General features: G+C 38.8%; 1 protein-coding gene across 4 annotated transcripts in view; it reads left to right on the forward strand.

Annotated features, from left to right (window-relative positions):
• The window catches only part of LOC127970434 (leucine zipper putative tumor suppressor 2 homolog), a 64,392-nt gene extending 52,701 nt beyond the window's left edge, over nucleotides 1–11,691 (forward strand). For all 4 annotated transcript variants that reach the window (XM_052573026.1, XM_052573028.1, XM_052573025.1 and 1 more), the window contains 4 exons: nucleotides 5,703–6,236; nucleotides 7,272–7,844; nucleotides 7,944–8,213; nucleotides 8,291–11,691. In XM_052573026.1, coding sequence (XP_052428986.1) covers nucleotides 5,730–6,236; nucleotides 7,272–7,844; nucleotides 7,944–8,213; nucleotides 8,291–9,070 — 2,130 coding nt within the window. In that variant the 5' untranslated portion in view covers nucleotides 5,703–5,729 and the 3' untranslated portion in view covers nucleotides 9,071–11,691. The remainder of the gene's footprint in view (nucleotides 1–5,702; nucleotides 6,237–7,271; nucleotides 7,845–7,943; nucleotides 8,214–8,290) is intronic.
• Nucleotides 11,692–11,905: the final 214 nt, after the last annotated feature.

Below are 11,905 nucleotides of genomic sequence, written 5' to 3' on the forward strand. Positions count from 1 at the left end.
GCTTGACAGATTTGCATGACATAAAAAAAATCTTAAATTAGAAAACTCACTTGGCCTCTTCTGGTGAAGTGAGGAGGATACTTGCACAGTTAAGGGAAAAGCCTGCCGTTATCAGAACAAAGGCTTTGGTGTTGGATACCACAATGTCATGTCTAACGTCTCCATGGGAAGAGGCTTTGATCGGGATCTTCACACACATCAAATATCCTACCCCTGCAACTACACTTGAACCAAATGTGATTAAGGGGTTTAGGGATTTCTGCCCAGAGATTTGGAGCTCTGCTGGGTTCCAGGCTCAATGCTGGCATTCCATCCTATTCTGCTTCAGACTCCGCAGAGAAGCTCCGTGATTCCCAGGGGATTCGCACCTCGCCGCTAATCCTTTCCGGTGGCAGAGGCACTATTAAGACTTATCATAATGAGATTTCAGCCACCAGCCACCTCACTGTGGAATTTGATTAGAAACACCTGCAGAAGAGAGATGCACTATTCTCTCACTGTCGAGACAGGAGAGATCAAAGACTGAGCAGGAGTGAGAAGGTTGCTTTTGTATATATTATATTATATTATATTATATTATATTATATTATATTATATTATATTATATTATATTATATTATATTATATTATATTATATTATATTATATTATATTATATTATTTTATTTTAATGTCAGTATATTAATAATTTGATTTTAATTTAATTTTCATTATTTTATCATTTAAAAACAAACAAAAATCTGAAATCTTGGCTGAAATAAGTTTAATTTAAAGTACTACAATGACTCAAATTAAAACTGATTTTTTTTTTTTTTAATTCATAGAAATGCTTTTTTTAAGAGGCACTTCATAAAATTACTAAAACTAAAATAAAAACTGAAAATATAAAAAGTCCATTCATAAACGCTGTAATATTACTGTATATCAATAATACTAAAATAGCACTGCCTGTTTCTGGTAAATAATACATTTATTTAAATAATACATGAAAAACATAATAAAAAATGCATAATGCAATATGATGTATAAATAATATAATTAAATACATAATATAAAATAGGTATTTACAGATTTGACAGTGTTGTGCAGCTCTCTAAAGGCTAGTGAGAAATACCAATATCAATCACAGTTATTTAATTTTGTTAACAGCCAGTTTTATGTTTCTAACTATTCTAATTGTGTGAAGAAAAAATGTTTAAAATAAATATTGTCCAGAAAAAAATAATAATAACAAAAAATATATATATATATATACATAGAGAGAGAGAGAGAGAGAGAGAGAGAGAGAGAGTTGTATTTATTTATTTATTTATTTATTAGAAGGGTGATATTTGAATTATATCTTTCATTGAATTAGATCAAAATCAAATTGGCATTTTTTAAAAGACGAGCAGTATTAACATACTTTTTAAAGAAATTATTTCACAAAGTGATGTTTGAAGGGGTAATTGGTGACCATTTTCTATAAGCTGATATGATTCTCTAGGGTCTTAATTAAAAGTCAAAATCAGCTCTGCACCTGTTTTAGTGCATGTGTCTTTAAATGCTAATGAGCTCTGCTCATCCCGCCCCTCTCTTCTATGGAGTGACGAGCTGTGCTCTGAAAGACTGTTTACTTTAGCCACAGAACTTGCTAACTAGCACATTATTAGAAAAACCCGACACTCACTTCTTCTGTAGGTGAGGCTGTATCATGAATGATTTGCGCAAACATAGACACATTGAGGTAGATTAGAGGGTTGCATTCCCTCTAAAAACAAAGGTAATCTACTGTTTCTTCAGCGGCACGCCGGCACCAATGTCAGAAGTAAATGACGACTCCTATCTACATTATTACATCCAACAACAAAACACCTCAATTACTTAGGAGCCATTCTTATCTATATCTGGTCCAGTGCCGAAAGAATAGTGGACTGATGACAGCTCACTCAGGGCGGGTCTAAGGTAAAACACCACTGTCAATCAACAATCATGGGAGGGGCTTGGGTCTGTGTGACGTAACACAGCCAAGAAGCTGATAATTGATTTAAGAAAGGTACTATTATTGATAGGGAATTAAAAACAAATACAGAATGGATTTTTATCATTATTTGGTTGATGTGTACAAACACTGCCAACACACATTTATGTTCAGACAACAAGTGAATTTTGCTTCCGATGACCCCTTTAAGTTTCAAAAGATTAGACATTATATAACAAAACAAAACCAAAGTGAATAGTTTTCACACATGGCTGGTTAGGGGTTGGAGGGAGTTTATATGGAAGAGTAATTTCACTAACCTTAGCAGAGATGGAGGAGCACAATATAATTAGCCTTTGAGATCTCCGACTGCAATGAGGAGGAACTGAAGAGAAATATCTGGGGGTCATTCAGCAGGGGACAGGTCACTGACCAGCTGGTTTGAAGTTCACAGGGTTGAAAGGGGCTGACCCGAGGGGATCTTCTCATTATATCTTATAGCTTTGGGAGAATGTCCAGGGTTCTGTTTGGGTTAGTGTGTTTGTATGAGGTGCAGGATATACTGAGGCTCCGTGAGTGGTTTGGAGACCACGCAACTCATTTTGGGGTAGCTTTAGGGTAACAGATGGAATCTGGGCTGAAATGGTGTAGGTTGGGTTTAAAGAAAGGGGAAGGTCTGGCTTTGAGGAGGGGGTGGAATTAAGTTGAAGAGAGTTTAAAATGAGTGAAGTGATCAATGATGATTCCAGCACGATGTGACCTTGTATTTTTCTGCTCTTGGACACACTGGAAGTTTCCAGCCCAAATCGTTTTCCCCTCAAGTGACAGATTTATTGTTGAGTGAACAGCTAAAATCACTCTGAATTTGACATTTTTAAATTCTTAAAATGGATATGAGCAATTTGACTTCAGTTTGAAGAGTCAGGTTGAAATTACCCCATTTTAATGTAATTTAGATATGAAACAACATAATTGATAAAAACCACAGACACAAGAAATTCAGATGTGAGCAGGTAATTATAATTGTGCACAATGCCTCTCAGAGTAAGTTGAGCCTGAATGTCCACAAACACTTGACCAGTATAAAAACTTGTGTACAAATAGTTGCTTGTTGTTTTTTTGTCATAGTTGGTGTTTGTTTGCATTAAGGACTGATTCTTGTGCCCTGCAGCAGAGCCACATTACAGTTAGAGATCTGGACTGGCTGCAGGAACATACTTTATAAGAAGCGCTGAAGCAGAAATACCTGATAGCCGTTAGTAGAACCATGTGCGTAAGCACTCACAGAGAGCCGCCCTGGAAACTGTTACTCTAAGGGAGTCACGCCATCCCTCTTTCTCCTCTTTCTCAAACTTTCTGTGTAATCTCATTCACGGCACTGTTTTATCCAAGTACTCTGCTATTAATATTAATATCCACATTCTCAGCTTTGACAGAGGAATTCCTGTTGCCATGTCAGAATGCACCTGGATTTATTTAGAGGAACAGAGCAGAATCTACCCTCCAACCTTTTAGACAAGTGTCTATCCTCTAGAGCAGCAGTTTTCAATCCCAGTGCTCATGCTCCCTTGCTCTGCACATTTTGTATGTTTCTCTTATCGCTTCAGACGTTTGTTCTATCCGAACGTAAGTGCCCTGCGAAATGGACAACACAGGATATTACACCATGATTCCAGTTTGAAGTGAACATATAAGTTCCATTCAAAGTGCACTGAAGTGTGCGAGACGTGACTTTAATAGTATTTATTTACTGATGTATATGATGTCACACTTGTCCATGTGTGTAGATGTTGCGCAGCGCAAATCTGTGAATGAATGTTCCAACATTAGGTAACTTGAACAGATTTCCCCTGCTCAAGGAGTAGGGAGCAATGAACACTGCAGAGACCATGTCAATCGAAATCAGTCTATGATCAGAACATAGTTCATGTACGGAACTTACTTCTAACGAGCTGATTATCTGAATCAGGTGTGTTAACAATGAGAAACATACAAAATGTGCAGATCAGGGGGTTGCGAGGACTGGAATTGAGAACCACTGCTCTAGAGCATTCAAAGTTCTCCAGGGGAAAAGGAAATTATTATATATAAAATACAGTGCAATCAGTTCGGACGTTGCACAGTGCTCATTCACAGCTAAACAAATTAGTTTTGAGTCTAGATTGAAATGTATTTAATGTTTTATCTGATCTGACTTTGTGCTCCGGTGGGAAGGAACAACAAGGTATATCTTATTAAGTTGCTGGCAGGAGAGAGTAGCCACTGACTTAAGTTAGGGATGTACATTTCTAGTAGTTAGAAAAATATTAATAATAAGGGTTAAATAGGTCCATATTGGTTTATTAAGGCCATAAGTCAATAGGTAATATACACCTAAATATGAAATCTTCCCAACGGATGGTAATGGTACATGGTACAATGGTATGATGGCCAGGAAGGGAAGGATGAGACAGCAGAAACATTTTCCTCCCATGCTTAAATCTGCTACTTTGACTTCATCAGAATTCAAACCTCAGCTAAAATGGCATGTGGGGGGCTGCGTGTGGATGAGTGAACAGAACAAGGAATGTCTTATGAGAAGTTTGAGTCAGACTGGTACTGGCTTTCTCTTTGCCTGTCTGTCCCAGTGGGAGAGAGTTCACTGGGATGGGAGTGCAGTGGGGTGGTCTGATCTCTCCTGGTGACTCAAGACTGTGTGTTCCTCTTGCATGTGGCTCTTTGAAGTGCATTGGGAGTGTGTTCTGAAGTGCATAGAGGGTGTGTGTAATTGATTGGACTGGCAGGCTTTTTGCAGATTACTCCACAGGGTCAGACTGCTCTTAGTACGCTGCAGCAGGCTAAATATATACCCCTCAATACCCATCCGAGAATTAAACTCTAACACTGATTCACAAACACATAACTCACTTCTAATGCTTGCTTATCTGTTTTTAATTGAGCTGTTACATTGCTTATTCATTCTATGTTGTGCTAACTAAGGGCTGTACAGTTATGGCATGTAATAGTAGAACGTTATTAAGGAAAAGTGTCTTTGGGGAGATGGACAAGTATTTTATTTAGTGCCCACTAGTTCCAAACTTAAAGGATGCTGTTCAATCCCTGCAAAGGGCACCGTTACCATTTTGCCCTTGTAAGCATTTTTTTTAAATTGATTATATTTGCATCATAATTACATAATAATAATACATGAACAGCCCTAGGACCTGTAATTAGCATATTTCTATGTAAACAGAAAACTGGGGTGAGACATATAATCCTTTTATTTAAATAACCAATAGCCTTTCATTTAGCTATATAGAATATATATAAAATAGCTAAATAATTAGTAATTATATACTAATAATATATTAGATGACATTGATGAATTTTTTTTTTTTACAATGTACCATATAGATGGTCTCAAAGAAAACCGGCATTGACTAAAGGCTACGGAAGTTGAATTTTGATCTCATGTGGTCTTCAACCACAGATTACTGTAATAACTCAAGACTCTTAACCTCAATAACCTGTGATAAGACCACAGTCTCATCATGTGGAAATATTGTGTAAAGTTACAGGGAGAAATTGCACCACTTTGGTCAAGTGGCCATGTCTAAAGATTCATGTTTCTTTTGTGTTTGAAATCAGAAACTGTGCAATCATATGACCTCAAATTATATGATCCATTTTAAAAGTTACATGACAATCAGCCCATATGGACTGTAATCTTAATATTCCTTGTCTTCCTCTTTTTCTCTCCACAGAGTGTGTGTCCTGGGTGTGTGTTCACCATGGCTCTAGTTCAGGCACTGCCTGTGCCCACTGATCATCCCAAACCCAGCGCTGACGTCCAGCAGTGCTGCTCAGTGTCTCACTCCCCCACTGTAGCTGCGGCTGGCACCATGGGTTCTGTCAGCAGCCTCATCTCTGGACGTACCTATCAGGAGCGTCATTGCCGAGCTGCCAGCGACTTTGGAGCCAAGTATCGCAAACCCACCCCAGCTACGAGCTGCTTCAGACAGCAAGAGGGCACGCTGCGCAGCACCAGCTCACAGGAGCAGCTTCTCACCAGCCAGCCTCCTCTACCTGCTAAGACCAGGTCCTCTGCCCTCATCTCTGCTGGCAATGGCAACTATGGCTATTTGAATGACGAGCCAGTGGGTGACTGGAATGATAATCATGTGACCACATGCAGCCCGTCCAGTGATACCGAAGAGCCTCCTGATAACAGAGGCATGAATGGTAACATTGGTGGCCCTCCTCCCAAACTCGTCCCAGTGTCAGGCAGGCTGGAAAAGGTGAGTCTGGGGTTGTTTGGGAGGTACACATAAAATAAAAATCATTATAGCTCTAACAAGAATAAGCACAAGTGGTTTAAAAGTAGTACAAGCTACAAATTTGTTGTTTTTAATGAGACCATTTATTTTAGTAACTAATTCAAATTTGCCCATGGTTATATTGTCATGGTTTCATTCATTTGTTTTACTGTAAAAATTTGCTATTTATTTTTATTGATCGAAGAGAGCCTTTAATCATTGCAAAATGCCAATATGCCATCACTTACTGTACACATTTAATCAATTACACCTCTTTATTACATCTCAATTACATCTTTAACCAAAATAGTGGTTGCTGTTGTTGGCTTCACATTACCATTCAAAAGTTTGGGGTCAGCAAGACTTTTTATTGAAAACATTATCATTCAGCAAAGACACAATAAGGACAGTAAAGATATTTATGATGTTACAAAAAAAGTTATTTTAACTTTTTATTCAACACGAGTTTTTAAAATTAAAATCATGGTTTCTGCAAAGATATTGATAATGACATTGATAATTAGAAATGTTCCTTGAGCATCAGATCATCCTCTTAGAATGATTTCTGAAGGATCATGTGACTTACAATTTAGTGATGAATACTAAAATGCAGCTTTTATTAAAAAATATATTAAAATACAAAATACTCACTTTATATAATATTTACATTTATCAGACGCTTTTATCCAAAGCGACTTACATTATTTATTATTATAATTATTAATTAATTATTATTATTACATTATTCAGGATATACATTTTTCTTTAGCGGTATGTGTGTTTCCTGGGAACAGGACCCACAACCTTTTGTGCTGCTAACACAGGATATAACATATATATCTCACAGTATTGCTGTTTTACTGTATTTTTGACAAACAAATGCAGTCTTAATAAGCATATCCTTAAAAAAAATAAAAAAAATCTTACCAACCCCAAAGTTTTGAACTGCAGAGTAGTTAGTGTTTTAGTTGAAATACATGTGTGTTTAGTTAAAATACCATTTACGTTTGTTCACAGAGTATGGAGAAGATACTGATCCGCCCCACTGCCTTTAAGCCTGTCGTGCCCAAGAATCGCAACTCTGTGCAATACCTGTCTCCACGATCAGGGGGCAGTCTGTCTGAAAGCCAAGCAAGCCTCAACCTCTTACTCCCTGGCACTGGAGCAGGGTTGGGCTGTACGGAGAAGCGTAACTCTTACAGTGGGGGGCGCAATGCACGGAGTAGCCAGTCCTGCACTATGTCTGACTCAGGCCGCAACTCACTTTCCAGCTTACCCACCTACAGCAGCACAGGGTACAGCCTGGCACAGAGTGAGGTACCCACCGGGCACATGGAAACCACACGCTCCGGCGGTGGTCACGGACACTCTAACTCCGACAGTGGTCGGTCATCATCCAGTAAGAGCACGGGATCTTTAAGTGGCCGTGGCCAGCCCCTCTCAGACAACGGATCGTGTGGCCGATCCCCAGCTCCAGGAGAAGGGTATGAAGGCGTCATGCGGGACCTTGAGGAGAAGCTGAGGGAAAGAGACCTGGAGCTGCAGCAACTCAGGGACAACCTGGATGAGAACGAGGCAGCCATCTGTCAGGTGACATTCATAGTTTTCTACCAGCTATTTTTCCATTTTGCAGGGAATTGTTATATAGTGGATACAACATAAATAAAAAAATGTGTATTTTCCATGCAGGTGTATGAGGAGAAACAGAAACGTTGCGAGCAAGAGTTGGAGGACCTTCGTCAGAGCTGTGCATCAAAAATGAAGCAGGTGCAACTGAAGGCCCAGCGGGCACAACAGGTCATGCAGTTGCAGGTGTTTCAGCTGCAGCAGGAGAAGAAGAAACTGCAAGAGGACTTCTCCCAACTGCTGCAGGAACGGGAGGCATTGGAGAAGAGATGTGCCTCATTTGAGAAGGAGCAGACTCAGCTAGGTCCTCGTCTAGAAGAGACAAAGTGGGAGGTGAGTCCACATAGCCATTTAGATCTAGCAATGACCAATAATTACATTCAGTGAACTTGAATGCTTCTGTATTGCAGGTCTGTCAGAAGTCAGGTGAGATCTCTCTGCTGAAGCAGCAGCTGAAGGACGTACAGGCTGATCTTGGCCAGAAGGCCAGCGAGATTATTGCTTTGAAGGCCCAGTTGAGAGAGGCTCGTTCGGAGCTTCAGGCTAGCCAGGCTCACTCACAGGAAGCCCATGCCACAGCCCGCACTCGTACACTCGAACTTGAAGTTTGCGAGAATGAGCTGCAACGTCGTAAAAGCGAAGCAGAGCTCCTGCGGGAGAAGGTGGGCCGTTTGGAGAAAGAGTCCCTCCGTCTTAAAGAGGCCTTGGCAGTGCATCCGTCCCAAACTCTTCCTTCTAAGGTTCAGTGCATGAGCTTGCCTCTTCCCCAAAGCCGTGGAGGAATTGCACACGGAATTAGCCCTGCTTTTCGGGACAATGGCAGTGAAGAGCAGTTTCTAGCATACGAGAGCGATGAAGCGAAGGTGCAGCGTCAGAGCGTGGATGTGCTTCACGGTCTACGTCAGCAGGTGGACCGCCTGAGGGCTGAGCTGATGTATGAGAGAAGGCGGAGTGAGGACCAGCTGGAGGCCTTTGAGGATGAACGCAGGGTGTGGCAGGAGGAGAAAGACAAGGTGATCCGTTACCAGAAGCAGCTGCAGCAGAACTACATCCAGATGTACCGCAGAAACCGAGACCTAGAACGTGTGATGAGGGAACTTAGTCTTGAGCTGGAGAACAGGGACATGGAGGAGTTTGACATGCGTAGCAATGAGATCCATTTCGAGGAGATCACTGCTACTGAAATCTAACCCACTTATCACTCTGCCATCGCAAAATGAATTTCCACTGTGTGAGGAGCACTGGCCTTCACTGCAGTGTCATTTGGCATGCTTCTCCACAATATTTCAGAAAGACTTATGCTCAAGGCAAGTTATTGTTGTAATGTCTGCAGAGGCCAATAAAACATGGAACGTTTGTATTTAGGCATCTTTATGATCATTTCCTGCCTCGGAAACCTGTGAGAGACTTCAGATGAATGTACAATGACTGTGAACAGCAGTTAATTGATGCCACTGGTGAAGGGAAGGATGTCCTCAAAGGTGGTGCTTTGTTCCTGACAAACCCCTATAGTGCAACTAGGGCTGTAATTTAGCTTAATTTTGAAAAAAAGTCATGCAAGAATCGCATTTCACACATCGAGATCAGATCGTTGACCTGAAAGTGAATTTTTTTAACAGAAGATTAAAACTGTTTTTCCATTCAAAAGCATCTACGCAATGGTGCAGATGTGCAGGGCTCTCAAGTTATTTTTAAAGTTCAACTACTTTGAAGTGTACGATGTTGATATAAACAGCAAAATGCAACATAATGGCCAAAGACATTTGTAGCATAGAGCGAATGCTAGAATGTGTCCTTTGTGCGCAATCTTGGGCAGACTGACAAATCCAATTTATAAATGGTTTGATGTGAACTACAGACCAATGATGGGCTTATGTTTAATGATATCAAAATAAATAAAAAAATACGAATGTAATCATATTTGGATTTTTTTTCCTCAACAAATATCGATGATTAATTTGATTACTTCAGGTACTTAATTGGCAGTGTCAATTAGTTTAATCCAATACCTTACACACAATCAGAAAAGACTGTCCCTGCAACAAAATATACTGAAATGGCTGAGATTAAAGAACCAATAGGAAGAAATCCAGCATGTATACTAAGGGTTTCATGGAGTTTCTCATATCATATATAGTATATCATATGTAGTACAGAGCACACTACTTGCCTCGCCCATTGTACCAGCATTAACACTGATGGGAAGAGACTTGGAGGCACTCTACTGAGCATCTCATGTTAAGTCACAGAATCTGCAGTTTTGTTGCATTCTTGGTGTTCTAGTTGTGCTGGTGTTAAATCCTCAATAACATTGTGTCATATCTAATCAGCTATTTACGGCACTATGCAGCAAGAACCGGCACTTCTCATCTCACAGCCCAGCTGCTTACACTACATTTGATACTAATCACTGATGTAGAAGTGTTATTTTTATAATTAGATGATACAGTATATTAGCAGATATGACTAGCAAATATAGAGGCAGATATATATTTTCTTTTCTTTGCGAGTATTGCCATGCACACTGTACAGAGTCAATAGCATGTGTGCATGACACCGTAGCATTTGTGTGGCCAGAGAGTCACATTATGGCATCACACAGGTCACCTGGTAGGTTTTTCCCAACCAGTTCTGCTCTGTAATGACATAGTTGATGAATACATAGATATTATGATTATTAGATTTGCATACAATCTAAGAAATACTAATCAAATGTTTGTGGTCATTTTGTTAAAGGGATATATACACTATATAAACTATATATACACTATATAAATCTTTAAAGAAAGAGAGGAACAATTCAACATATATATGATGTATATTTTTATATATAGCACCTCAAGGTATTTTGTGGTAACACAGGTAACTTTGTGGGTTTAATAAATATGAATTGCATATTTCACACCTTTTTGTCCAGAGAGGGGTCATTTGCCATAGCATGTTCATGGGGAGCTCTGACAGTATTTCATACAGTAGTTAGTGCTTTCATATTCTCTTTGAGCATGTTGTAGAAAAGTGTCAAGAACATTTCCTGACAACAAGGCCATGCTTGAGATGTTAGCCTTTTGAAATCAGGGAAGGCAGATGAGACGTAATGGCAAAAATGAAATGAGGAGCTCTCACTGCAAAATCACATTTTTATCCATTGCAACCAAAGATAATCCGTTATGTATTTTCCATAATATCTTTATCAGCTTATAGTTACATATACATATTTTTCACTCAGTGCTTGCTTTTTTCTTTTTTTACAAGACTCTCAATGATCTTACAGTAAAACAGAAAGTTTATTTCTTATATACTTATATACGACTGGTTCACTGTTTATTTTTATTATTAGCATTTTTATCTAAATTCAGCATTGACTATCTGAGAAACAGAAGATAATGATGCCATATTTTTCTCAGTCTGCTAAGATTATCAGATTATTAGAAACCATGATTATCAGGTTCATCTCTGTAGCACAGACATGTTATTAGTGTATGAAAAGAGCTCTCTTACCCCTGGACAATCTCCTGTGCATTTCTTCCTGACATGTCAATCACTCCCCTTGAAAAATATATGTCTAAATATTCCTCCTACTATAGTATTAATGACATATTCTATATATTTGTTTTTACACACACAAAATATCTTGAAGGTGTAACCACTGTGAATAGACCAAAGCAAATTAACGTTTAATCCTTTTGCCCTCATGTATGTGCTTGTGTATGTTTCCTTTGTCAATCTGTAGTCTTTGTAGTCATGTATGTATATTTTCCTACTGTAAAGATTTCTTGTAAAAATGTGTTTTTAATTAAAGAAAGTTGCCTCATTTTGAGTCTGGTGTTTTAAAAAAATTTACCTAGTCAACAATTTTACTTTAAATTTTAAGAGCTTTCTTTAAACCTATTATATTCATATCCTAATTATAAAATATTTAGAAATGCATGTTGAAGAATTACTGTATAATAATACAAGTAACTGTTTTTAGAAATTGTGAGCAAGTACACCATAAATACGTCTTCCGAACTTTTTTATGTCCTACC

Source organism: Carassius gibelio, chromosome B13 (assembly GCF_023724105.1).
Source record: "Carassius gibelio isolate Cgi1373 ecotype wild population from Czech Republic chromosome B13, carGib1.2-hapl.c, whole genome shotgun sequence".
Taxonomy (NCBI): Eukaryota; Metazoa; Chordata; class Actinopteri; order Cypriniformes; family Cyprinidae; genus Carassius; species Carassius gibelio.